At 37.3% G+C, this 22775-nt stretch overlaps 2 protein-coding genes and 1 long non-coding RNA gene across 5 annotated transcripts in view; 2 read left to right on the top strand and 1 right to left on the bottom strand.

The window, feature by feature from the left end:
• LOC114655950 (epidermal differentiation-specific protein-like) overlaps nucleotides 1-22775 on the bottom strand; it is a 324209-nt gene that overhangs the window by 64950 nt on the left and 236484 nt on the right. The window lies entirely within an intron of this gene.
• Nucleotides 7235-7873, top strand: LOC114656721 (uncharacterized). The gene is made up of 2 exons (XR_003717072.2): nucleotides 7235-7325; nucleotides 7406-7873. It is a non-coding gene; the product is annotated as an uncharacterized LOC114656721 (long non-coding RNA).
• On the top strand, nucleotides 14296-15688 carry LOC127528989 (uncharacterized). Its single transcript, XM_051931065.1, has 3 exons — nucleotides 14296-14668; nucleotides 14858-15013; nucleotides 15390-15688. Exons 1-3 carry the CDS (start codon nucleotides 14324-14326, stop codon nucleotides 15504-15506), a joined length of 618 nt encoding a protein of 205 aa, XP_051787025.1. The 5' UTR covers nucleotides 14296-14323; the 3' UTR covers nucleotides 15507-15688.

The raw sequence follows: 22775 nt of genomic DNA on the forward strand, positions 1-22775 counted from the left end.
GGATGAGATGGAGTCCCAAGTTAAGATGCCTCAGTGATGTTGTCTGTCTGTCTTTGTACTCCAACAGTTGAAGCTCAAGTTTGTCAAACTCTTCACTCACTTTAAAAAAAAAATACCTTTACCAATACTAAAAGTATATTAATGCATATTTTAAATTTCACTTTAAACAAATATTTACATTTATATGTATTTAGTTTATATTCTTGTCTAAATTCACTACAAGTAAAATGGTATTCTGTTTAACAGAATGGTGCTGAAAATAAAAAGAAAGAACCGTCTGCTCTCCAACACCACATGACGTCCCACTCACTGTCTGCTGGTCCATCAATGAACAGACCTTCTGCCTCTGCTAGAGAAATCATCTCAACTGTTCCTCGAGCTTTAATAAGAGCCAATCACAAAAAAAGAAACAGAGAGGACGTTACTCATAGAGACACTTTCTGTACTCATTAGAGACTCACTAAAGCTAAATCGGCACATCCAGATAGATAGATAGATAGATAGATAGATAGATAGATAGATAGATAGATAGATAGATGTGAACTCTGTCAATCTTCACAAAAGTGCCTACAGCTCTTGAGATCACTTCATCAGGTAGTTGTAGAGGCCATCTGTCAGCTCCTCATCTTCTACTGTATAGAGGTCATTACCCGGTGACCTTTAGGATCTTCATCATTTTTAAACCATTTGGATGACACCTTTTCAGATACAACAGCCTGCTGGACAAGCAAATACAAGAGTTTGGTGCTATAAAGTCATCATACTGTAGCTCTTTGCTAATAGATAGATTACAATAAGAAAGTTTTATTTGTTATCTGAACTAAGTTACCAGCAAGTGATCATCTGCTCCATGGCCCTTTATGATGAACTCCAACAGTTTTCCATGTTGACTCCTCCTGGAGGCCCTGCTGATCTCTGCAGCCTCATAAACCTGAGCCCCTTGTTCTCGAGTCAGCTGCCCTTCTGCAGCCACACAGCCAGTCTGCTCTCCTACATGGTGGAGACACACAAATAAATACATCAAATTGTCACATGAAGTATTTGTCTTGTGCAAGCTATCTGGTTTGGGTCTGAACACACCTGTTTTCTCAGAAAAGTGGACACTTTGGAATAAAGTTCAAACTGTGAGAATTACTCTGTGGTTCACTACAAAAACTCTCATTCATGGTTATCTCAATAGTTTTTTAGAATACATCTATGTCAGAGTATTATGAATACCCCAATCTGGACACTACCTAAAGTAATATGCAAGTCACAGACACGTCATCCTAAGATAAAAAGAACAAATACAGTGCTCACCATTATTACTGGCACCCCTTGTAAAAATTAGTAAGAAGGGTTAAAAAAAATTCCTGTTTGCTGAAGAAATGTCACCTTGTACTGAAAAAATTAGAAACATCTGACTTGTAATTGAAACAATTTCATTCAAAGAAAAACAAAACTCTCATCAAGAAATAAATATTTTTAAAATTAACATTTTTATAAAGGGGTGTCATTAATAGTGGAGGGCACGTTAAATGAATGCCACAATTAAAGGTATGCCACACATGAATAATATATAAGGGTTCCTCCATACACATGAATAATATATCAAAGGGTTCCTCCATAGTCAGATAAAAAGCAGACTGACAGAGAATACGAGAAAAAGTACTGAAATCCTACACAATCTAAACACGAATGTAAAGTTACATAAAGCTTACAGTTAATATTCAAATACCATCAACACGTCTACTCCACAGTGTACTGAACCAGCAGGGATGTCCTAAGAAAAGAAGGAAAGAAATAAAGACACACGTGAAAGTCAAACACTACAAGTGAATTACAAGTTTAACAGACGGTTGTTTGCAATTTACCTGATTTTTCATTAACATCCAGTTTCCATAAGATATTCTTGTAGCAAGCTGGCTGAAAGGAAAAAAATATATAAATGTCACTTGTAAATAAATTGAAAAGCTCTGTGAACATCGCGACTGTCAGTCTGACTCACGTATAATTTAGTGGCGCACTGTCCATTGCAGGAAAGTCTTTAACAATTTAGAAATGGCAAGCATCATCTGCACAAAACTACCATGAAATTCTATTAAAATTGACGGTACAAAAACATTGCAGATTATTTGGTATTACAATTTAGACACATTACTCCAACATAAGGAACTAAACTGAAAAGAAAAAAGGTAACATCGTGCACCACTGTAGTCAATCTGAACTTTATCAAAAGCCTACTTCACAACAGAATAACTGATCAAGCGTTTCCTAGATGCTTGTATAAGTTTTTTTTTTCTTTTTCAATGCACAATCGAGGAGTTCTTGTGAAACTTGCCTTTTGAAATTTGAAGAGTTGCCGGTACCGCTGAGTGCCGGTCCACTTCAAGCACTGAATATAAATCAGTTACTACAGCGAAAATGATTATTAATACAAACGTAAAGGTTCACAGTACAAACATAACCATGCAAAACAAAGTTATTAAAAATACGAAAAAAAATGCAACTTTCAAAAGTTTTCATTTTGAAGCACACTTACTTCCATTGTCAAAAATACGAGCAATTAGTTTTGTCGCTTCTTCTTTTGTCTAATGGAGTTTCATCGCCGCAGCTTCTTTTTTGTCTCCTTTCGTTTAATGGAGTTTCGTCGCTTGGTACAACTGCAGGTTATTTAAGAGGAAACTTTATAAGGCGGAACCTCAAAGAGGTAGAGATCACGAACTGTGAATCGTTTGGTTAAAGTTACACTTGATAGACAACTTCAAACGTTGATAATTATTGGACAGTTGAGTTTTTGATTGTCATAGAGGAACAATAATCTCATTCGTTGAAATTCTGAATTAGCCAATACTATCCACTTGCATTTACAGTTATCCCGCCTTCAGATCCGCCCATAATGTCTCCAGTCTGCAGTAATACCTTCCTCGCTCCGAAGCCTCAGACATGCGTAGTACTGAGATTGGATCATGATAGAGCTTCGAAGCCTCGAGCAGACATGGTCACTGGTTACTGAATCTTTGTGAAGCCTCAGCACACTCAAAGGCATTGACCTCTATATTTTGAGAGTCTATCTGACACTTAACTCTCTAGTTATATTTTGTAATTCGTATTGACATTACACACTTCAGTTAATATAGTTAAACTACAATTCAGGAAGTTGCTGAGAAGTAATTATTGTTCTTGTGGATTGCTGTGATTTCCTTTGTCAGATACATAGTGTCAAAGATATATTGTCATATATCAACTTTATATATATAAAAAGATTAGGTAAATCGTGCAACCTTTTTATGGAACCCTTAATTTTGTTCAAAACCGTATGTCATATAGTATACACCTATAAATATAATTTTTTTGTCTTCATTAGGAGAATACAACAATGATACTCTCGTGTCAATTAAACCAATTTAACGTGTATATGTCAAACAACATATTTCCACATCCGCCGCAGTAAGAACAGTAGTAGTAGTTCAGTTCTGTGAAGCTCGTTAATTAATTAGGTGGCCCAATGTCATTGCAACTGTCTCTCAGTAAAAAACACCAGGGGTTCGCGTCGTTGATCCTCCACTTGTGAAAGGTTTTTTTCAATTCCTCCATTTCACAATATTTTCAGCTGGGACGGATAGCGAGCAAATCGAGCTGTCGAGGGGAGGTTGGGCCGCCGTAGTCGGGCAGGGGGCACACATCATTAATTATATTGTGTATGTAAAGAGTTTCACTGTAAAACGTAATAAGCTTCATATTTGTGTGATTAGAAACCCTGGTGTCGTACTGAATTTGCATTGTAGAAAAACAAACTACTATGCAGCATGCCTAAATGTGTCTTTTCGTTTCTGATCGCTATACGGCACTACCAATTTAAGACAATTCGCTATAAACAGTTTCAGCCAATCAGCGCCTTCTAAACATGCAGAATGACAGTGTGAACCTTTATTGTAGCAGTGCAGCATCTTCGTTTCAGTCAGTCATTGTCCTGTTAGACTATTTACTGTTAAGTGCTGCTTGAGGTACTGTTTATAGTACAACAGGTAGCCTACGTAGTTCTTAAATTGGAATTGAAATGCACACACAAGTCTCCTAAATTATTTATTGAAATACCTGTATTCTTAAACCATCTTCCAGTTCCACAATCCCCCGCAGTCACTGTCACGTTTAATGTTCCCTGCTCCTTACCTGTCTTGTTACCCAAAGCATCAACACTCAGTTTCATTCAAGGCTTTACCGTCCTTCCTTTCATAGACATAAAATAAGACACACATTTCCTCTACATACGTGTCCAATAATAATAGTAAACTGGCAGGAACGAGAAAAAGCACAAGATGGGAATATTCATGACAAGAGCCTCAGCATCAGGGTGAGGATGTGCCTTGTCACACATTACGTGAGCTCGTCTGCCACCCTTCAGTTGCACTGGCACACGTTACACTCGGGGGCAAATGCAATGGAGAATACCGACAGTGTACACCTTCAGAAGTGGAATAAATCAACTGTATAAGTAGAACATTTTAGATAAACTATGAATTTTGTTAATCATAAACAATGCAACATAACTATTATATGTGCTGTTACTTTTTCTTTATTCTCACCAAACGTTACATATCTACAAGAACATGGGTAATATGTTTATAATCATTCTCACTAAAATACACTGTCAAAATATATTCATGAGCAAACTGAGACACATTGGCCTTTAGGAAATATCAAAAAGCGTGTGCGCTGTCATTTAGGACAGAATGCATTGTTAACTTGACGTACTCTCTACTGATGCGATGTCACGAAAAAAAAGAAACAGCACAGTCCATGCAAACTCATATCCTCCTTGGTTTTTGACCTTATGATTGTCAACAAACTACGATTTCCTAAAATGGACACTGTAAATGTATAAGCATTTCAATAAATAATTTAGGAGACTTGTGTGTGCATTTCAATTCCAATTTAAGAACTACGTAGGCTACCTGTTGTACTATAAACAGTACCTCAAGCAGCACTTAACAGTAAATAGTCTAACAGGACAATGACTGACTGAAACGAAGATGCTGCACTGCTACAATAAAGGTTCACACTGTCATTCTGCATGTTTAGAAGGCGCTGATTGGCTGAAACTGTTTATAGCGAATTGTCTTAAATTGGTAGTGCCGTATAGCGATCAGAAACGAAAAGACACATTTAGGCATGCTGCACAGTAGTTTGTTTTTCTACAATGCAAATTCAGTACGACACCAGGGTTTCCAATCACACAAATATGAAGCTTATTATATTTTACAGTGAAACTCTTTACATACACAATATAATTAATGACGTGTGCCCCCTGCCCGACTACGGTGGCCAACCTCCCCTCGACAGCTCGATTCGCTCGCTATCCGTCCCAGCTGAAAATATTGTGAAATGGAGGAATTGAAAAAAACCTTTCACAAGTGGAGGATCAACGACGCGAAGCCCTGGTGTTTTTACTGAGAGACAGTTGCAATACCATTGAGCCACCTAATTAATTAACGAGCTTCACAGAACTGAACTACTACTACTGTTCTTACTGCGGCGGATGTGGAAATATGTTGTTTGACATATACACGTTAAATTGGTTTAATTGACACGAGAGTATCATTGTTGTATTCTCCTAATGAAGACAAAAAAATTATATTTATAGATGTATACTATATGACGTACGGTTTTGAACAAAATTAAGGGTTCCATAAAAAGGTTGCACGATTTACCTAATCTTTTTATATATATAAAGTTGATATATGACAATATATCTTTGACACTATGTATCTGACAAAGGAAATCACAGCAATCCACAAGAACAATAATTACTTCTCAGCAACTACCTGAATTGTAGTTTAACTATATTAACTGAAGTGTGTAATGTCAGTACGAATTACAAAATATAACTAGAGAGTTAAGTGTCAGATAGACTCTCAAAATATAGAGGTCAATGCCTTTGAGTGTGCTGAGGCTTCACAAAGATTCAGTAACCAGTGACCATGTCTGCTTGAGGCTTTGAAGCTCTATCATGATCCAATCTCAGTACTACACATGTCTGAGGCTTCTGAGCCCCGTCATGAGCTCAGTACTACACATGTCTGAGGCTTCGAAGCCCCGTTTGAAGCCCGTCATGATGCATGTCGCTACCCGATCTGCAGTGCCTACCTGGTTTGCGCACGCATGCGCAGAACTTAACTATTACGACCCTGCACGATCTGCGTTTTTTTTTACTTTGCGACACGAGTCCCCTTCTCTGCTTAATTAAAATTAATTCCGCGACGCTGCCCGATTTGTTCTGCGCATGTTGAATGTTTTACGACACTCGAGAAAAAAAGTTACCGCGGGATTTTAATTTCTCGGTCTGCATTAACAAATAGAACTTCCGCCATTCGAGTGAGAAGGAGAAAGAAGAACGCCATAAAGAATAGGAGCATATTGAATTTTTCTCCGGGAAGAAGAATATTTTTCACTTCTTGAAAAATGAAGACTTTTCAATTTTACAACGACTTGAAAGAATATTCTTTTACGGGAAGAATTCAGCAACAATTTAATGGTCAGAGAGTGAAGTGAAATACGACGTGTGTCCGTGAATTTTATGATTAAAGGTACTGTATGTAATGTTTATTGAATGCTTTTCAGTTTTTGAGACTACAGTATATATTGTAATATAATCTAGATAAATTTAGGATTATCTGACGTTTTGTTTAATAATTGGAATATTACAAAATTTACCGTTTTAAATAGGCTTGTGATTTCAATGAACGTGCATGAATATTTTGAAATATGTAAAACTTTTAATAAATTGTGTTATTAAAAAAACTGCTCAGGTGGACTTTCCTGTTATTTACTGATTTATACTTGATTAATGGATTAGTAGGTTTTCTCTTTTTGGGAATATGAAAATCTGAACTGCCTAGATGTATCTCAGATCAGGTGTCTAAATTTTACAGTTCTTTTAAACAGAGAAGTAAATTGGTATTCACTAACGAATGTTAAAATGTGTTTTTTCTTATGCAACTCCCCAACATTAGACCACAATATTTTAGTCTGTGTGTGAATCCTTGCAATCCCAGTAACTGTTGTTTTTCTCATTGTATGAGTTTCAATAGAAACAAAACCAGGCTGTTTCATTTGTAAAATAAAGCACACATTCTTAGGGGTATTATGCTTTGTTACTGGGTAATTGGTGTATGCCTTCACTTATAATGTGATATGGTCATATTTCAGTTACATGCAAGCAACTTTTGTATTCTGTTCTTTCTTAATATTGGATAGTCCATCATCCATGCCCTGGCTGCTTTACAGGGTGTATCAGGACAGGAGATAGAAGACCTATTTCTTGGTGGCCCAGAATACAGTGTCAGGTATAAGTCAACTCTATGAATGTTTGAAGTAAGCGTTTAAATATTTCTTGTTTATTATTTTTATATTTTACTTGCCTTAGTGAAGTGGAAGAATTTAACCGAAAGATAGGGCAGCAATTAAAGAAGGAGGGAATGCTGTGATATCTGTTGGAATAGAAGATGCTACTGCTCAGTGCTTCCAGAATCCTTCATTTGAGTCTTGGGTCTGAATCTACTGCGTCATTGCCAAGTATTCTGGGGTAATGTATCTTGTTTTGTTTACATTTTGTTTTTCTCCATATTCCAAGCTCATTTACTTGACCTTAGCTTTAATAAACTGGATGGCTGTCTCCTTCACAGTTGATTTTAAAGTACTATACTATTCATTACATAAAAAGCTCTGAACAATTTAGTCCCTTCCTGTATTTGGTACTGTCTCTCCCCCAACACTCCTCAGTGTAATCTTTAAACCACAACCACTAATTTTCTTATGAAAGAACTGGTGAAGCAGCTTGCACATGTATACCAAAAATATAGAATGCCAGCTATAAATGAAAAACCTTTCAAAATACTTTTAAAACTCCATTTTTAAACTTCACCTCTGCTTAATTCCCACTTCTATCAGTTTATGATTTACTTCTGGTTTATGAATGGAACTGCATACACTTTGAAAGATTTACACCAGATAATAACCATTGTTTTTTTTCTGCTGTTTTCTTTTTTTTGTCCAGTGATGCCCTTTGCCATGCACCCTGGTCAAGTCATGTGCAACTGACTGTGGTGCTGAAGAGAGAAGATTTCTGAAGACCCTCTTGAAGTGTAGCTGCAATTGGATTAACACTACAACAGTATGCTTGCTGAGAATGTCCACAGTGGCCTGGGGAGGCTGTGACCTTGTGACCTGAGACGTTGTTTTGTCAATCATCCTGACCAACTAGACCTTTTTGTGTTCTTCAACAGGACCATCTGACCATCAGATATATTTAAGGAGAAGGACCTTTCAATTTTCCTCTTGTGTACTTTTTAATTTTATATATATTTTTTCGTTTTCATAGTTATATATATTTGTTAAGCAGTTTAGCAGTTTGGGCTTTATTAGTATTAAAATATGTTAGAGAAGTTATTTGTGGAATAATTTTAATGATCAAAATAGCAAAAAATGTAACTTTAAATTTTCTGTGCTCTGGGTAAAATATGTTAAAGCTATGTGGTGATTTTTTTACATTTTTTTTTTTGTACATTTGACATGGTTTTTTTAGGTGCATTGTTCTCACATTGTTTAATTTTGTTGTTCTCATTACATTTATTCAATAAAATTTGCATGAAAAGTGTATTTCCTTTTTTATTATTCAGTTATTAACTCACATTTAAGACACTATATGGGTGAATAAAAGCCATTTAAATTTGTGTACAAGACGAGCAATAGTATCACAGAAGATGGTGCTAGGGTTGTGCTTTATGTAGGTTAGACATGAAATGAAGATTTCTTTTTCTTGAAAAAGACTGTTTATGCAATCCAATAGTATCACCGTAACAAAGTTTTGTAAACCATGATGCCCTATGACATGTATATTTCATTAATAATAATATGTAAAGTTATTTTTAAAGAGTTTTTCCAGGGATGAAAAGTGCATCAACAGTTCATTATTACATATATACACACTTATTTTGACTAACTGCATGAAAGCCTGGTACAACAGCTGCTCCAAACCTGCCAAAAAAGCCCTGTAGTGGATCATAAAAACATCACAAGACGTTCAATGGAACTGAACTGCCATCACTTGATCATCGATACAAGATTCCCTGTGTAAGAAGGGCTAAAAACATCATCAACGAGAACACTCATCTTGGACAGAACTTGTTTGAGCTTCTCCCATCTGGCAGGCATCTCAGATATATAAATGCAAAGAATTATTATTATTATTAATCTGTATGCTACAAATAGACAAAAAAAAACTTTTTTCCAACTGCTATAAACTTATTGAACTCGTATATCTCCTCAATCTGAAATCGTTTTCATTGATCATGTACAATTAATGTAGGTAGTGTAGGTAATGTGTAATCTATACTGCTGTGCATTTATACAATAATAATCCATCCTGGTTACTTTAACATTATATATGGATTCTTGCCAATATTTTGAACATATTTTGTATGATTACTCAGTTTTTAGTTCATACTTTATTTATTTATTGTATTGTTATATATCTGAACTATTTCACATTGGAATTTAAATGCAACGTGAAGTTGACACGAGTAATTTTGTTGCGTTACTCAATGACAATAAAGTACTTGAATACATCTATTTTTAAAACTGTCATTTATTTTTTATATGTAGACTATAATGACATATCCATCCATCCATTTTCCAACCCGCTGAATCCGAACACAGGGTCACGGGGGTCTGCTGGAGCCAATCCCAGCCAACACAGGGCAGGAACCAATCCCAGGAAGGGTGCCAACCCACCGCAGGGCACACACAAACCCCAATTTAGAATTGTCAATCCACCTAACCTGCATGTCTTTGGACTGTGGGAGGAAACCGGAGCACCCGGAGGGAACCCATGCAGACATAGGGAGAACATGCAAACTCCACGCACACTCAAAAAAGTCAACTAGGGCATGTGTTTGATTAGCAAAGTAGTAATATGTTTACATTACATGAAAAAATCATTTTTATGTTCATTAAATGCTTCATTCTTTTTTGTTGAACATGACTCAAAGAAAATTCTGATGAGTTACATTCATTCATGGCAATCCAATGAGAATGAGTTCCATCAAACCAATGACTCTGATATCGTCAGCTATTGCGCATGCTCCACGCACACCGGATGCGGAAAAGTCCGTTGAGACGTTAACGAGCGTGCGTGGAGTGAATCCTTTGGCATACTTGACAATGAGGTAAGTAATTCACATATCTCTTTTAGGTTAGTAGTGTGAGAGATAAATAGTAGTTTTTAGAAATATCTGAGTTATTTTAGTAAGTTTTTAGGAAGTTTTTTTAGTAAGTTTGGTGACTTTGAGGAGCACGATATAGAGGAGAGTGTGTCACGATATAGCGGAGAGTGAGCCAGAATGTTTTCACATGAAATTCGGTGAATTAGAATTTCGCTAATTGTTGCAGCAGTGCAAAGACTAACGAGGAGATTTTGGTAAGTTTTGTTTTTCGTTTCTGTGGACTTTGATTGAGATGTGTTTCATGGTTATCTGCGTGGTTAGGACTGTTTTATCTCTGGGGTTTACTTATGGCGTGTGCTGACTTTGAAGAGCGCGATGTCGGCGGGAAAGCCGTGTAGAGCTGTAATTTCTTCTAAACGTTTTGGTGATTTTGAAGTGTTTTATGATGCTCTACCTGAAATTGCTGTTTTTGTCAGTGGAGTTTGGTGCCTTTGAGGAGTGCAATATAGTGGGGGACAACAGCATTAATTTCATGTGCATTTTCTTTTTCTATAATATCCGCACTTAGTTTTTGAATTCAGAATTATTTAGGTGGAATATTGTTCGGGTCATTGTTTCTGTGCTCTCTGGTGCTCTGCATTAAGGCTAACAGTCTTCACATTTCAGTGTATGCAGATATTAACACAAATTCATCAGAGTAATAACTACTTTAATCTCTCTCTATATTTTTTTCCCACCAGAAATACATCACAAAATAAAGCCACATCCCCATGCTCTGAGATTCTTTTGCACCTTCTCAACAATACATGGTAAGTTCATATTTTTGTCCTATTATTTTGTATCTGTTATTTAGTTGGCATTATGCAGAAGATTAATCCCCCTGACCCAAACCTGGCCTGTGTTTGGTATATTATCGTTTGCTAATGCATATTTCTTTTTCTATCAGTGACGTGTATGTGGCAGTGCAAACATTGTGTCACCAGAGAGAGAAGTAGGTACAAATTACTTCAGCATTATAAACTACATCATCATTATGGAATAGGCCAACATTATCTGTGCATATATGTAAATTGTCCGTGCACATTCAAGACGTGGAGTGGACTGAACACTCATGTCTATAAAGCTCATTCATCTCAGTTTACGCAGACAGCTTCCAGTTCAGTAACTTTTAAAAGTGAGTTATGTGAATGCAGTGACGTCTTCTCGGAGAAAGATTTTTTTGTCCATATTGGAACACATCTGCGAAGGAACGAGACAGTTAGTTGTGTGTTTCTTGGTTGCCCTTTCAAGACAAATATTTACAATACATTTTATACACACAAAAAGAGGAAGCATCATCCACACATACTTAAAGATTTTAAAGCCAGTGTAGTTACACTTGTGGACCCGGTTCAAGTGTCAGAGTCCTCTGATAACGTAAGGGCTAGCTGTTCTGCAGATGTATCCTATGGTGAATTTGAAAGTGAGTCAGTGACAGAAAGTGATTATAATGCTGTTGAAAATCAGCCAGAACTAATTGAACGGAAAATAGCAGTAATATTGTTGAAATTAGAACATATATTTCATGTTCCAGCAAAAGGAGTAGATGAGTTATTAGAGGAGTTACATTTTCTGTTAAGTTCAGCTAGTGCGCCTCTCACAAAGCGTACAATTACAGAAATTTTCAAAAGCCATAACCTCCATATTGGTCAGGCTGTTATTGAAGAACTTGCCGATTCTGTGTGTGTTTCTAACCCTGTGGCTAAAATTCTGGGAAAGTGTGGTCCTCTTGCCAGTTCTTATAAAAGAAAACTATACCACACACTAAATTTTAGGGTTGTAGAGCCTGCTGAGTATTTTTTATCTAAAGACCAAAGGAAGTCATTTCAGTACATCCCTTTATTACAGTTATTGCAGGAAATACCGAGTCACAATAAATTATTGGATAGAGTGATTGAAGAACAAATAGCTCAAGAAAACGGAGACAATATGAATCAGCAGGTTTACAGATCTTTTCGAGATGGTGAAAATTATAAAAGAAATAGCTTTCTAGCTGTTGAGAAGTTGAGAATTTCCATAAACCTTTATATTGACGATTTTGAGGTTTGTAATCCTCTTCGGACCTCACGCAAAAAGCATAAGCTTTGTGGTGTATATTGGGTCTTGGGCAATTTACCTCCTGGCTCTCATTCAGCCCTCTCATCCATTTATCTGGCAGTCCTTTGTAAAAGTGAAGATTTGAGGACATTTGGGTTTGAAAAAGTATTTAACCTTAGAAAAACTTAACAACTTGTTCCAAAATTTTGAGTACAAATGGGCAGATAAAACCAATCGGCCTCACGCAATACCACAGGCATATTGTTTTGGATCTGAAGGACATTGTGGAGCTTGTTGTAACCCCTGTCCAGTCTGATGAGTCGATTTCATACCTTGAGTGTAAAATCAGTGAACATCGCCAGAGATACCAAGAACTTTTTCCAAACAACAGTCTTCTCCCTAAACATCATTATTTGGAACACTACCCTGCTCTGATTTGGCTCTTTGGGCCTCTTGTCCACAAATGGAAAATGAGATTTGAGGCGAAACATAGTTTTTTTAAACAGATTGCTCGCCATACCAACTGTTTTAAAAACATACCCCTCACACTTGCCAGAAAACATCAGCTCATGATTGCCTCTGACTTGCACTCTTCTGACCATAGGACACCTTTAATAGTAACTGCTGTCTCATCAGTACCAATTGATATTCTGCAAAGTGACATTGCAATAGCTATTAAGCAAAGATTACCAGATGAAACTGATGTCCATATTACAAAAAGTGTGTCATACAATGGCATGAACTACAACAAAGGAATGATAGTTGTCCATGGGCAATTATTTGGTCTGCCAGAGTTTGCAGAAATTCTGCAGATTTTTATTTTGACTGGCAGGATATTCTTTTTTGTGAAAAAGTTCTCTGCTTGGTATCGAGAGCACTTCAGAGCTTTTGAACTTGACATGTCACATGTGAGAGAGGTGTCTCTGATTAAGCATGGGGAACTACTCGATGACTACCCGTTTGCTGCCTATTCAGAGGGAGGCCTGCGTCTGGTTACTCTGAAGAGACACACTAACTTGCAGGGTAAACAGGAGTAATGTTTGTAAGTATTTTCCTACTGTATCACCTTGTACTGTAAATAATAAATCATGCTTTGCAGACCAGATTCTACTTAATTTATTGAGAATTGACTGTTGATTTTTTTAAACTAATGTCATTAACTAAAAGAATCCAAGACAAATCTGGAAAATGCACTATTCACCTGTCCTTTTCCGTTTACAATTTCCTAGGTGACATCATCAAATTATTGTTGATTGCCTTAATTGTTGACATTAGAATTTGACCCATATATACACACACTCACACAATATTCGATGAGTGCATTTTTATTTATTTTTTAAATAATTTTCCAGGTCAGCATGATGGCCCAGCCCATAAGACTGAGGATCATACTTGGAGAAGATGATGCCAGGAAACTAATTTTACCAGCGAGGATATCAGACTCCATTGAGGAATTCTGCCAGGAAATAAAGACTAATTTTGGAGTGGAACAGGATTTTCACCTTCAATATCAAGATCCTGATTTCGGAAACGAGTTCATAAACCTGACTTCGATCTCTGAAATCAATGATAAAGCAATTTTAAAGGTTGTATACTTATATACTCTACAGTTACAAAGTTTTACAGAAGATGAAGCAGTGACAGGTCAACCTGTTGTAGTCCAGAGTCCAACACATTCCTTTTCAAGCTCTTCAGCAGACACGGATAATACAAAGCCTGCTTCATCGTCAGATTCATCGCCATCTACAAGACTGTCATTGTGGCCAAGTGTCTTCACAGTCCCTCGTTTTAGCTATGAGGCCGAACTGCAACTTGAAAAGGCCAACGCTGAGTTCAGTGCTGGTGGAACTCATTTGACCCCCTCACCAAAACTGAAATCCCACCTTTTAGAAAGACTGGCTGAAGAAATAATTAAATTTAAAGTCTATCCAACTGACAATGACCTGAATGAAGTTGCAGAAGCTTTTGTGAAAAAGCATCCTTGTCTGAGGGATCAGGGATCCTTCAATGGCTGTTATGGTTGGAAGATTAGCCTCAAGTATAAAATGGCCACTCTCTGGACCAAACTCAGAGGCCTGGGCTGTGCTGAGGTGATGGTAAATTCACTAAAGAACAAGGCCAAAGACAAAAGTCAGGCAGCGTTGAATGTGAAAAAGCCTAGAAGGGCAGAAGTCAATTATTGTCCGCAGTATCCAAAAGGAGAAACCACTGACAGTCTGGAAAAGGAGAGAATTGCACTGCTTTCAGAGATTCAGAAGAGAAACAATGACCATATAGTGACAATGAAAATGGAGAAGACTTTCTCATACAGAAGGCAAGAAATTATTCAAGGACAGCCCTTGATTGCAGACTTCAAAAGCAGATGGCCAACTCTGTTCACTCAGAAAGAGGTGCATGTCCTATATGTAAGGCTTTATGCCCCAAGAATGTGTTATATAGTGATGACCAGTTGTTTGTTTCTTCACTAATATTGATATAATATTGTGATCAAACAGCTAATAATTCCTGGTATGTCCTTTCTCTGTTGCATGTTGTGTTCTAACAGTGCAAGTCATAAGTGCATTGTTCATGTTTTTCAGATCGACAAGGAATTCCTGCGCATATCGACTGTACCACTGCTATCTACATTCTTTTCTGAGATAGACAGGTACACTCCACGCATGATGGAGATCTTTCGATGCAAAGGTGGGGTGGCTGGAAGAAAAATGAGACACATCATGATGGCTGTCTCCAAGGTTTGTGTTAAAATGGTTAGACCTGTGCTTATGAAGTACTTTTAGGCCCATATCACAAAAATTTCATGAGCAAAAATATCTATACATATGGTAGGCAAAAGTCCTAAGATGTTTTTACCTAATCAAACACTTAATCATATTGTTATACCAATTGCATAAGTGTCAGTCTGAGATTAATAAGTAATTGATAAAATCATATGGTTAATTTTAAAACAGTAGTGTGTGTGGTTGCCTTATTTTGTGTTTGATGTGGTTGAGATAGATGAGTACATGCCTTTTGGTCTCCTCTGACCTAAGTATTGTCTACCATAGTTCTTTTTTCAAACTGCTGCCTAAAAGCTAAATATTCTCATAATGGATTCCCTTTTTACCCCAGGATGACACAATACATTCAAGACGAGCATGCATCCTCAAGTCCTTGTGCGTCTACCTGAACGAAGACCACGAGAAACTTGTGAAGGAATACACAGTGAGTTACATTCACAACGTGTGACAAAGATGTAGACTTACAGCACATTTCATTCACACATTTACTTGTGTGTTATGTAATTAACTGCAGGAGTTATGGGTAATAAATTTGAAATATGAAACAGCAAAATGTGACACCCTGTACGACTAAAACATAATGTAATTTGTCCTTGTTTTTGTTTCATGTCAAATTTCTGAGGTTGGAAATTAGAGACATAAAATTTAGAATTTGGTAAACATATCAGTTTCTACAAAACAAAATTATTTTAATATATTTTGTACAGAGCTGGGCAAGTGTTGTAAATAATTCATGCATATGGATAAAATGCCCCACCTAGTTCCTCTAGGAAATTGCAGATGGGCTTTGAATGTTGTGTAGGCAATGGTAGGCCACTTATATGCAATTGTCTTGATGTGGTTGACTGAGCTCTTTTATAGCGATCATTGGTCTCTGTTACTTCCTTCTTTGTTTCTACAGTTAATTCTCTCATTGCGCACTGGGATGTCCATTTGGTGCATCTGTGTTATTCTTGTACATCTTTAATTGAACTGAGTAAAATTTTTTAGTCATAAAATTGGAAATGTTTTTATAATGTTATGATCAGCAATCAGCATTTTTTTTGCACCAATATCTAGTCTCAAAAAATGTATTTATTATCATATTTTACTTCACAGAACACTGAGGCCAACACTGAAGCCATGCAGCAAACTGTGATGGGAGTGTATGTCATTCAGCAGGAGGGTGCAGAGCCTGGAGATGACCCAGAGAATATTGGTGTCCTGATTGAAGGTGTGGAGGTTTTCACTGGTTTGAGGAGCATCGTGATTGCTTGTGCTCTGTTATTTGGACTGATATACTGTCTGAACCTAAGCTACCCACCGGAGCTCAAATGCACTTTTGAAGTCTTACAAAAAATTATCATGAATTTGGATGGGCAGAGGTTGTCATCCAAGGCACAGTTCCTAAAAAACAAGCTAATGGGGTGAATGAGCTTGAAACAGACTCAAGGAAGCCAGATATTTTTCCATATCTCTGCAATGCAGATTGTTTTGTGTTTAACTTTGAAAGTTCAAAATTACAAAATTATAAAAATGTTTAGAAGCACTATTTGGTTTGCTCAGTAGACTTGAGACAAAGATTGTTGGCTCATAAGTTAAAGTCTCATACACTTACAGTGTAAACAGTGATTTTACCACATCGACAATTGTTACAAAGTCAAATGTACACACTGGTTTTCAAAGATTGTTTCTAAGTGGAGCAGTCATATTCGAACTTAAACACACATTGAATGCTTTCTACACATGTAAATAGACTACATTAATGGATACAGCCTGATTAAAATGGAGCACTAATTTACAAAGATTTGACATCTCAAGTTAGCAAAAGGTATGCAAGCAACATTACAGTAATGTTTCATTTCTTTTGATTTATTTTTTGCAATGCAAGTGTTGAATGTTATAACAGTGCTTAAAATTGTGTTAAAATGCATATTGTTGGTTCCAATGCATATTTTATTACATTTTTACAAGTAAGTTTAATCTGAATTGTGGCAAATCCCAAAAGATTGCTTTAGGGCTGTTATTTTTTGTTGGCAAAATATTCTGCATTTGTTGAACGTTAAACCATATATGACAGAAGTGCCCACATTTTGAAGGACTATTTCTGAACTGTTATTTCCCACACATTTCCACAATATGGCAGCATTGACAAGACGATGATAGTTAAGATCTGGTGTAATGTTTAGTCCACGGGAAGTCAGCATGTCTTCATTGTTCTGGAAGTTCTGTAATCTACATGCATTGCTGTTAATGAAAGATTCTAAATGTACCCGTTATTTACTCAGCTCAGCTTGATCTCTTAGCTTTGAACCACCCCTAAGAAGAGTGTGATTGCAATTTGGACTATTGATTTCAATTCTTGGGTGGTATGAAGAAAGTCATTGAGCCCAGTGGGTTGGTGCTAATATGAGATGGTTGAAGGGGAGAAAGCTGGGCTGAACTGGGATCCTTATAGTTGTTTTAAAAATATTAGAGCAAAATAAAAGAGATGGTTTTGCAAGCTATCCTTTATGTATGTTTCAGTAATTGAATTAAAATTGTTTACTTAAGCAATAAAAAACACTAACTGAAACAAGTTTGATGTGAGTATTACAGACAAAAGCTACATTACTTCATTCAACAAGATTAACATTGGTGTAACAGACAAAACATTTACTAGTTCATATAACATGGCTGACTGTTGTTGTGCCAAAGTGTTTAATCAATATAAAATCAATTTAAATGAATTTAATTAGACTAACTTGGTACAAACATGTTAATTTAATAAAAGCCAAATTAATTGAATGTAAATGTTAATATTATGTTACACTTACAAACATGGGTGATGTTGAAACAACACTATTAAGATGGATTGATATAACATGATTTATTTAGATGGAATATAAGTGGCAAGATAAAATTACGTTCATCCAATGAATTATTTTTTTGAGTGGAAGGACCTGGGAAGCTAACCCAGGTCTCCTAACTGCGAGGCAGCAGTGCTACCACTGCACCACCGTGCCGCCCATAATGGCATATGCAATGGTTGAATACTTCTTTGTACAGTGGGAACTGAAAAAAGAAGTGCTATGTAAACTAAACGAAGCGATCTCAGCGATAACGTTTATAACGAGGAATATGACAAGTTTAATTCAGCCCTGAAAACAGAACGTACAATGAATATTTAATAATATTATCTTTATGGTCAACTACTTTTGCATTTAAACGAAAATACTGTACGGCCCGTTGTGTATCGACATGCGCAGTTGAGAGCGATCCGTGCCGTAAAGCGAAATGTTTAGTATATATTTTTTTTATTATTAAGCGCATGCGGAGTGTGTTATTGCATACGTATTGAACGAAAACGTCATCGCTCACTTTATGGTGCTGCCCAATCTGGTTAACGCATGCGTGAACACTTTACGGCATGCTAGGCTTTCAATACGCCTGCCCGTGCAAATCTGGAAGGCACGCAGATCGGGTAGCGACAACGCAATCTCAGTACTACGCATGTCTGAGGCTTCGAATCTGCTCGAGGCTTCGAAGCCTCAGTTAACCCAGTGCACATGTCTGAGGCTTCGAATCTGCTCAAGGCTTCAAAGCCTCAGTTAACCCAGTGCGCATGTCTGAGGCTTCAAAGCCCCGTTTGAAGCTCGTCATGATGCAATCTCAGCACTAGGCATGACTGAGGCTTCGGATACCCGTCATGATCTCAGTACTACACATGTCTGAGGCTTCGGAGCTCCGTCATGACGCAATCTCAGTACACATGTCTGCTCAGTGCTTCTAACCAAGCTTGATGATTCCAGTGTGCATGTCTGCTTAGTGCTTCGAATCATTATTCATCAAGCTCCAGTTTGAAGTACATATGGCATCAACAGAGTTCAAAAACTCAACAGAATTCCCATTGAAATGAATGTTTGTGGATGATCCATACATGTTAAATGATTGTGCCCGATAATACTTTGTGGCAAAAAATAGAATTATAAATTATACATCATACAAATGCCGACTTGTAGAATGAATAATGCTGCAAAGAAGAGCTTTAGTAATACGGGTGACGACAAATCTCTCACTGTAATACTCTCATAAATATTCATTCTTCACCTCATGCAACGTTTTCATGCAACACTGAACGTATATCATATAGTAGCCTATACATCTATATATAATTGTTTTTGTCTTCATTACATACATACATACATAAAAAACATCCACCCTGCTGAAAACAGTAGCGGTGCAGTGGTAGAGTTGCCGCTCCATAATAAGGCTTTTGTGGGTTCGGGTCCCACGTCCACCCATTGTGACCCAAAAGAGTCTGTTTTTCTTTTTTTTTTTTTTCCATTTAACAGCAAATTCCACCGTGGACCGAGAGCGAGCAAGGCGAGAACACTAGTAAAGATCTATCAAATGGAAATGGGCATCTTGTTTTATGTCTATAACAAAAAAAATATTTGAGTGACGATTTAAACTGTTATTGTAGTTGTTGATGGCGGGTTTAGCGGTTTAAAATTTTAAATATTAAATTAATAAGGTGGAATGTGTTCGTACTTTGGGGGGGGGGGGGGGGGGGGGGGGAGCTACACGATAAATGTGTTAGTAATTGGAATTGTGCCTCTATAACTGGAAGATTGCTTAGGAATGATACAGACTGGACAACTATATGTTTTAGGAAATGTTTTATTATTGCACAGTGCTGTGACTAAGTCAACTTTTTACTGATCGCCTATCCGGACCTTGAAGATGTGTTCACGAAGGAGGGATGCTGTTGTTAAAAGCAAATGCTTTTTCGGCAGCAGGTCCAGATGTGTTTATCCCGGTGCTTTTTGTTGTTGCTTCAGCACTCAAGAGGATCTTTAATGCCGACCTTGATACTTATGAGGGGCCAAACAGGCCAAAAATCATATATTTTTCTACGTAAAGTATTGGTTTACGCATGAACATTATTGGTTTATGGATGATTACTATCGGTTTGCGTGCATACTTAATTGGTTTGCGTGCGAACAATACTGGTTTCATTCATATGAACCATATTGGTTCGTGTCCGTATATTATCGGTTTGTGCGTGAACTATATCCGTTTGTATATGCATAGCACTGGTTTGCATATGAACTATATTGAATTGAACTTTATTACTGGTTCACGTGCGTTTGCTATCGGTTTGTAAGGGAATTGCATTGGTTTGCGTGCGTATGCAATCGGTTTGCGTATCAACTATATTGGTTTGTGTTCGTATACTACTGGTTTGCTTACGTATAGCACTGGTTTTTCATATGCAATATACTGGTTTCACGTGGGTAATATATCGGTTTCGCATATGAACGCTATTGGTTTTGTGTATGCACTACATTGAGTCCTTGTCAGTCTTCTACCGGTTTTATGTGTGCGTACTATGCCGGCTTTGTGAAAGTAACATGCTGGATTTATGTGTGTACTATATCGGTTTTGCGTATGAAACATACTGGTTTGCGAACGCACACTATCGGAATGTTGTGTATGAACTATATTGGTTCTGCGTGCGAACTATATTGGTTGTTCACGTGATCTTCAGTGGAAATGGGCGGGGCAAGAAACAGGAACTCAGGGGCCGGTAGTGTCATGGAGCGTGTAGAGAAGCTGACTGGAGACGGATCTGGGCTTACTTTAAACAGCGGCGTATTTTTTTCCACACGATAGGTTTGGGAAAGGACTTGGTGGTAATTATTACTATTTAATAGAATCAGCCATTGAGTGTGTAATGAACACAAAGCTGAAGTTAAGTACGTATTTGGTCCTCTTTTTATTCTCTTCCAGCTACATGCTCGCTTGCAACCCGCGACTGTACTTTTTCACACAGCTTTTGCAAACTAGTTACTTATTCTAAAGGCAAAATATTCTACATTTACGACTGACGCCTTTATCCAGTATAACATTTAGTTACTACTGGTTACATTTATGATGCCCAGCGATCCCGCACCGTGCCGCCTAGACAGGTGAAGTGACATGCTCATGGTCACACAGTGTCACTATCAGGACTTGAACCGACAAATGTAGGGTTTAGAGGACAAAGCCCTAACCACAATGCCCCACTGCTTGCACATCTGCAATGTGCATATTATTTGACATGATATGATCGTGTCCATTCTTTGAAAAGCTAGATGTTCCATATTTAGGACCAGTATATGTGAGTTACATCATATTGGGCCACCTTACCTTTCACAGTTTTGTGACAAGGCATATGCTTTTTTTAAGATGCAGCCGATTTTTGCCCTGCCAGATACGAGTACCTGCGTATTTCCACTCCAATATCTGATAAATAGGATTTACTGTGCTATCATGGGCACTGTAAAGTGTTAAATCACGTTCAGCCACTTTAATTTTCACAGTTTTGTGACAAGATAGATTCCTTTGTTAAATTAAAGTTGTGTTTAACATTTTTGACCTGTGCAGAACCAAAATGTGGAATATTTATTTTTTCAAATAATTGATCAGTTTGTAATGATTCTGATTAATGTACATGCTGTAGAATATTTTGCCATGCTGTTAGAATAAGAAGCTGGTGTGCAAAAGCTGTATGAATAAGTAGCTGACTGCAAGCATATACTGGATGTAGCTAGGATTGAATAAAAAGCCAGCAGAATGTGCACCTCACGTCAGCCCCGTGAATATTTCAGAAATACGGGAAAATACTGTTAAAAATAATAACCACCAAGCCCTTTCAGAAACAAACAGTGACATGCAAAAGTATTCATTCACTTTAAAAGTCATCCTAATTTTCTGTATGACAAAAGATTTTTCCACGTTTATTTATTCATTCTTTTTAATGTGAACTCTTGTGCTGTAACAATACATTTCTAAATAAACCATTTTCTGTAGATATTTAACTGAAGAAGAAAAACTCCAAAGTTGATGTTTGCATTAAGTATTCAAGCCCAACACATTCATACTTTGTCAAGAACCCTTTTGCTGCCGTAACAGCTTTCGTTCTTTTGTAAGTAGGCCCCAGTTCTGCACATTGCTCAGGAGTGATTCTGCCCCTTTCTTCTTGGCAGGATTTCTAGAGACCCTCTATGTTGGTGAGATGGCACCTCTGAACAGCAGTTTTCAAACAGTGCCACAGATTCTCAACAGGGTTAAGCTTAGGGCTTTGACTTGGCCACTTCAAAACATTCACCTTTCTGTTTTTGAGCTATTAAAGTGTCACATTGTCCTAATGCTTAAGGTCATTATCATGTTGAAAGATGAATCTTCTCCTGAGCTTTCATAGCAGACTGGAACAAGTTCTCTTGCAAAATTGTGCAGTATATGTGTCCATCCATTGTCCCTTCAACTCTGACAAGATTCTCAGACCCAGCACATGAAAAACATCCCCATAGCATCCCCATGAGACTGCCACCACCATATTCCACTGTAGGAATGTTGTTTCTTGAGGCCTGGGCAATGTTAGTGTTACACTTCACATACCTCTTGCGTCTGTCCAAAAACTTCTATTTTGGTCTCATATGACCATAAAACCTTCTCCCACATTTTAACTGGGTCTTTTTAATGCTTTGTGGCAAACGCCATACATTGTTTTATGTGGACCTTCTTAAGGAATGGCTTCTTTCATGCTACCCTCCCATAGAAGCCTGTTTTATGGAGAACTCTTGAAATTGTGGACCCCTGCACCTTTACTCCAGCTAAAGATCGTCACAGACATCTGAGAGTGACAGTTGGATTTCTAGTCACCTCTCTCACCAGTTGATGTCTCACTCTGATGTTGAGTTTTGAGGGACAG

Source organism: Erpetoichthys calabaricus, chromosome 8 (assembly GCF_900747795.2).
Source record: "Erpetoichthys calabaricus chromosome 8, fErpCal1.3, whole genome shotgun sequence".
Taxonomy (NCBI): Eukaryota; Metazoa; Chordata; class Cladistia; order Polypteriformes; family Polypteridae; genus Erpetoichthys; species Erpetoichthys calabaricus.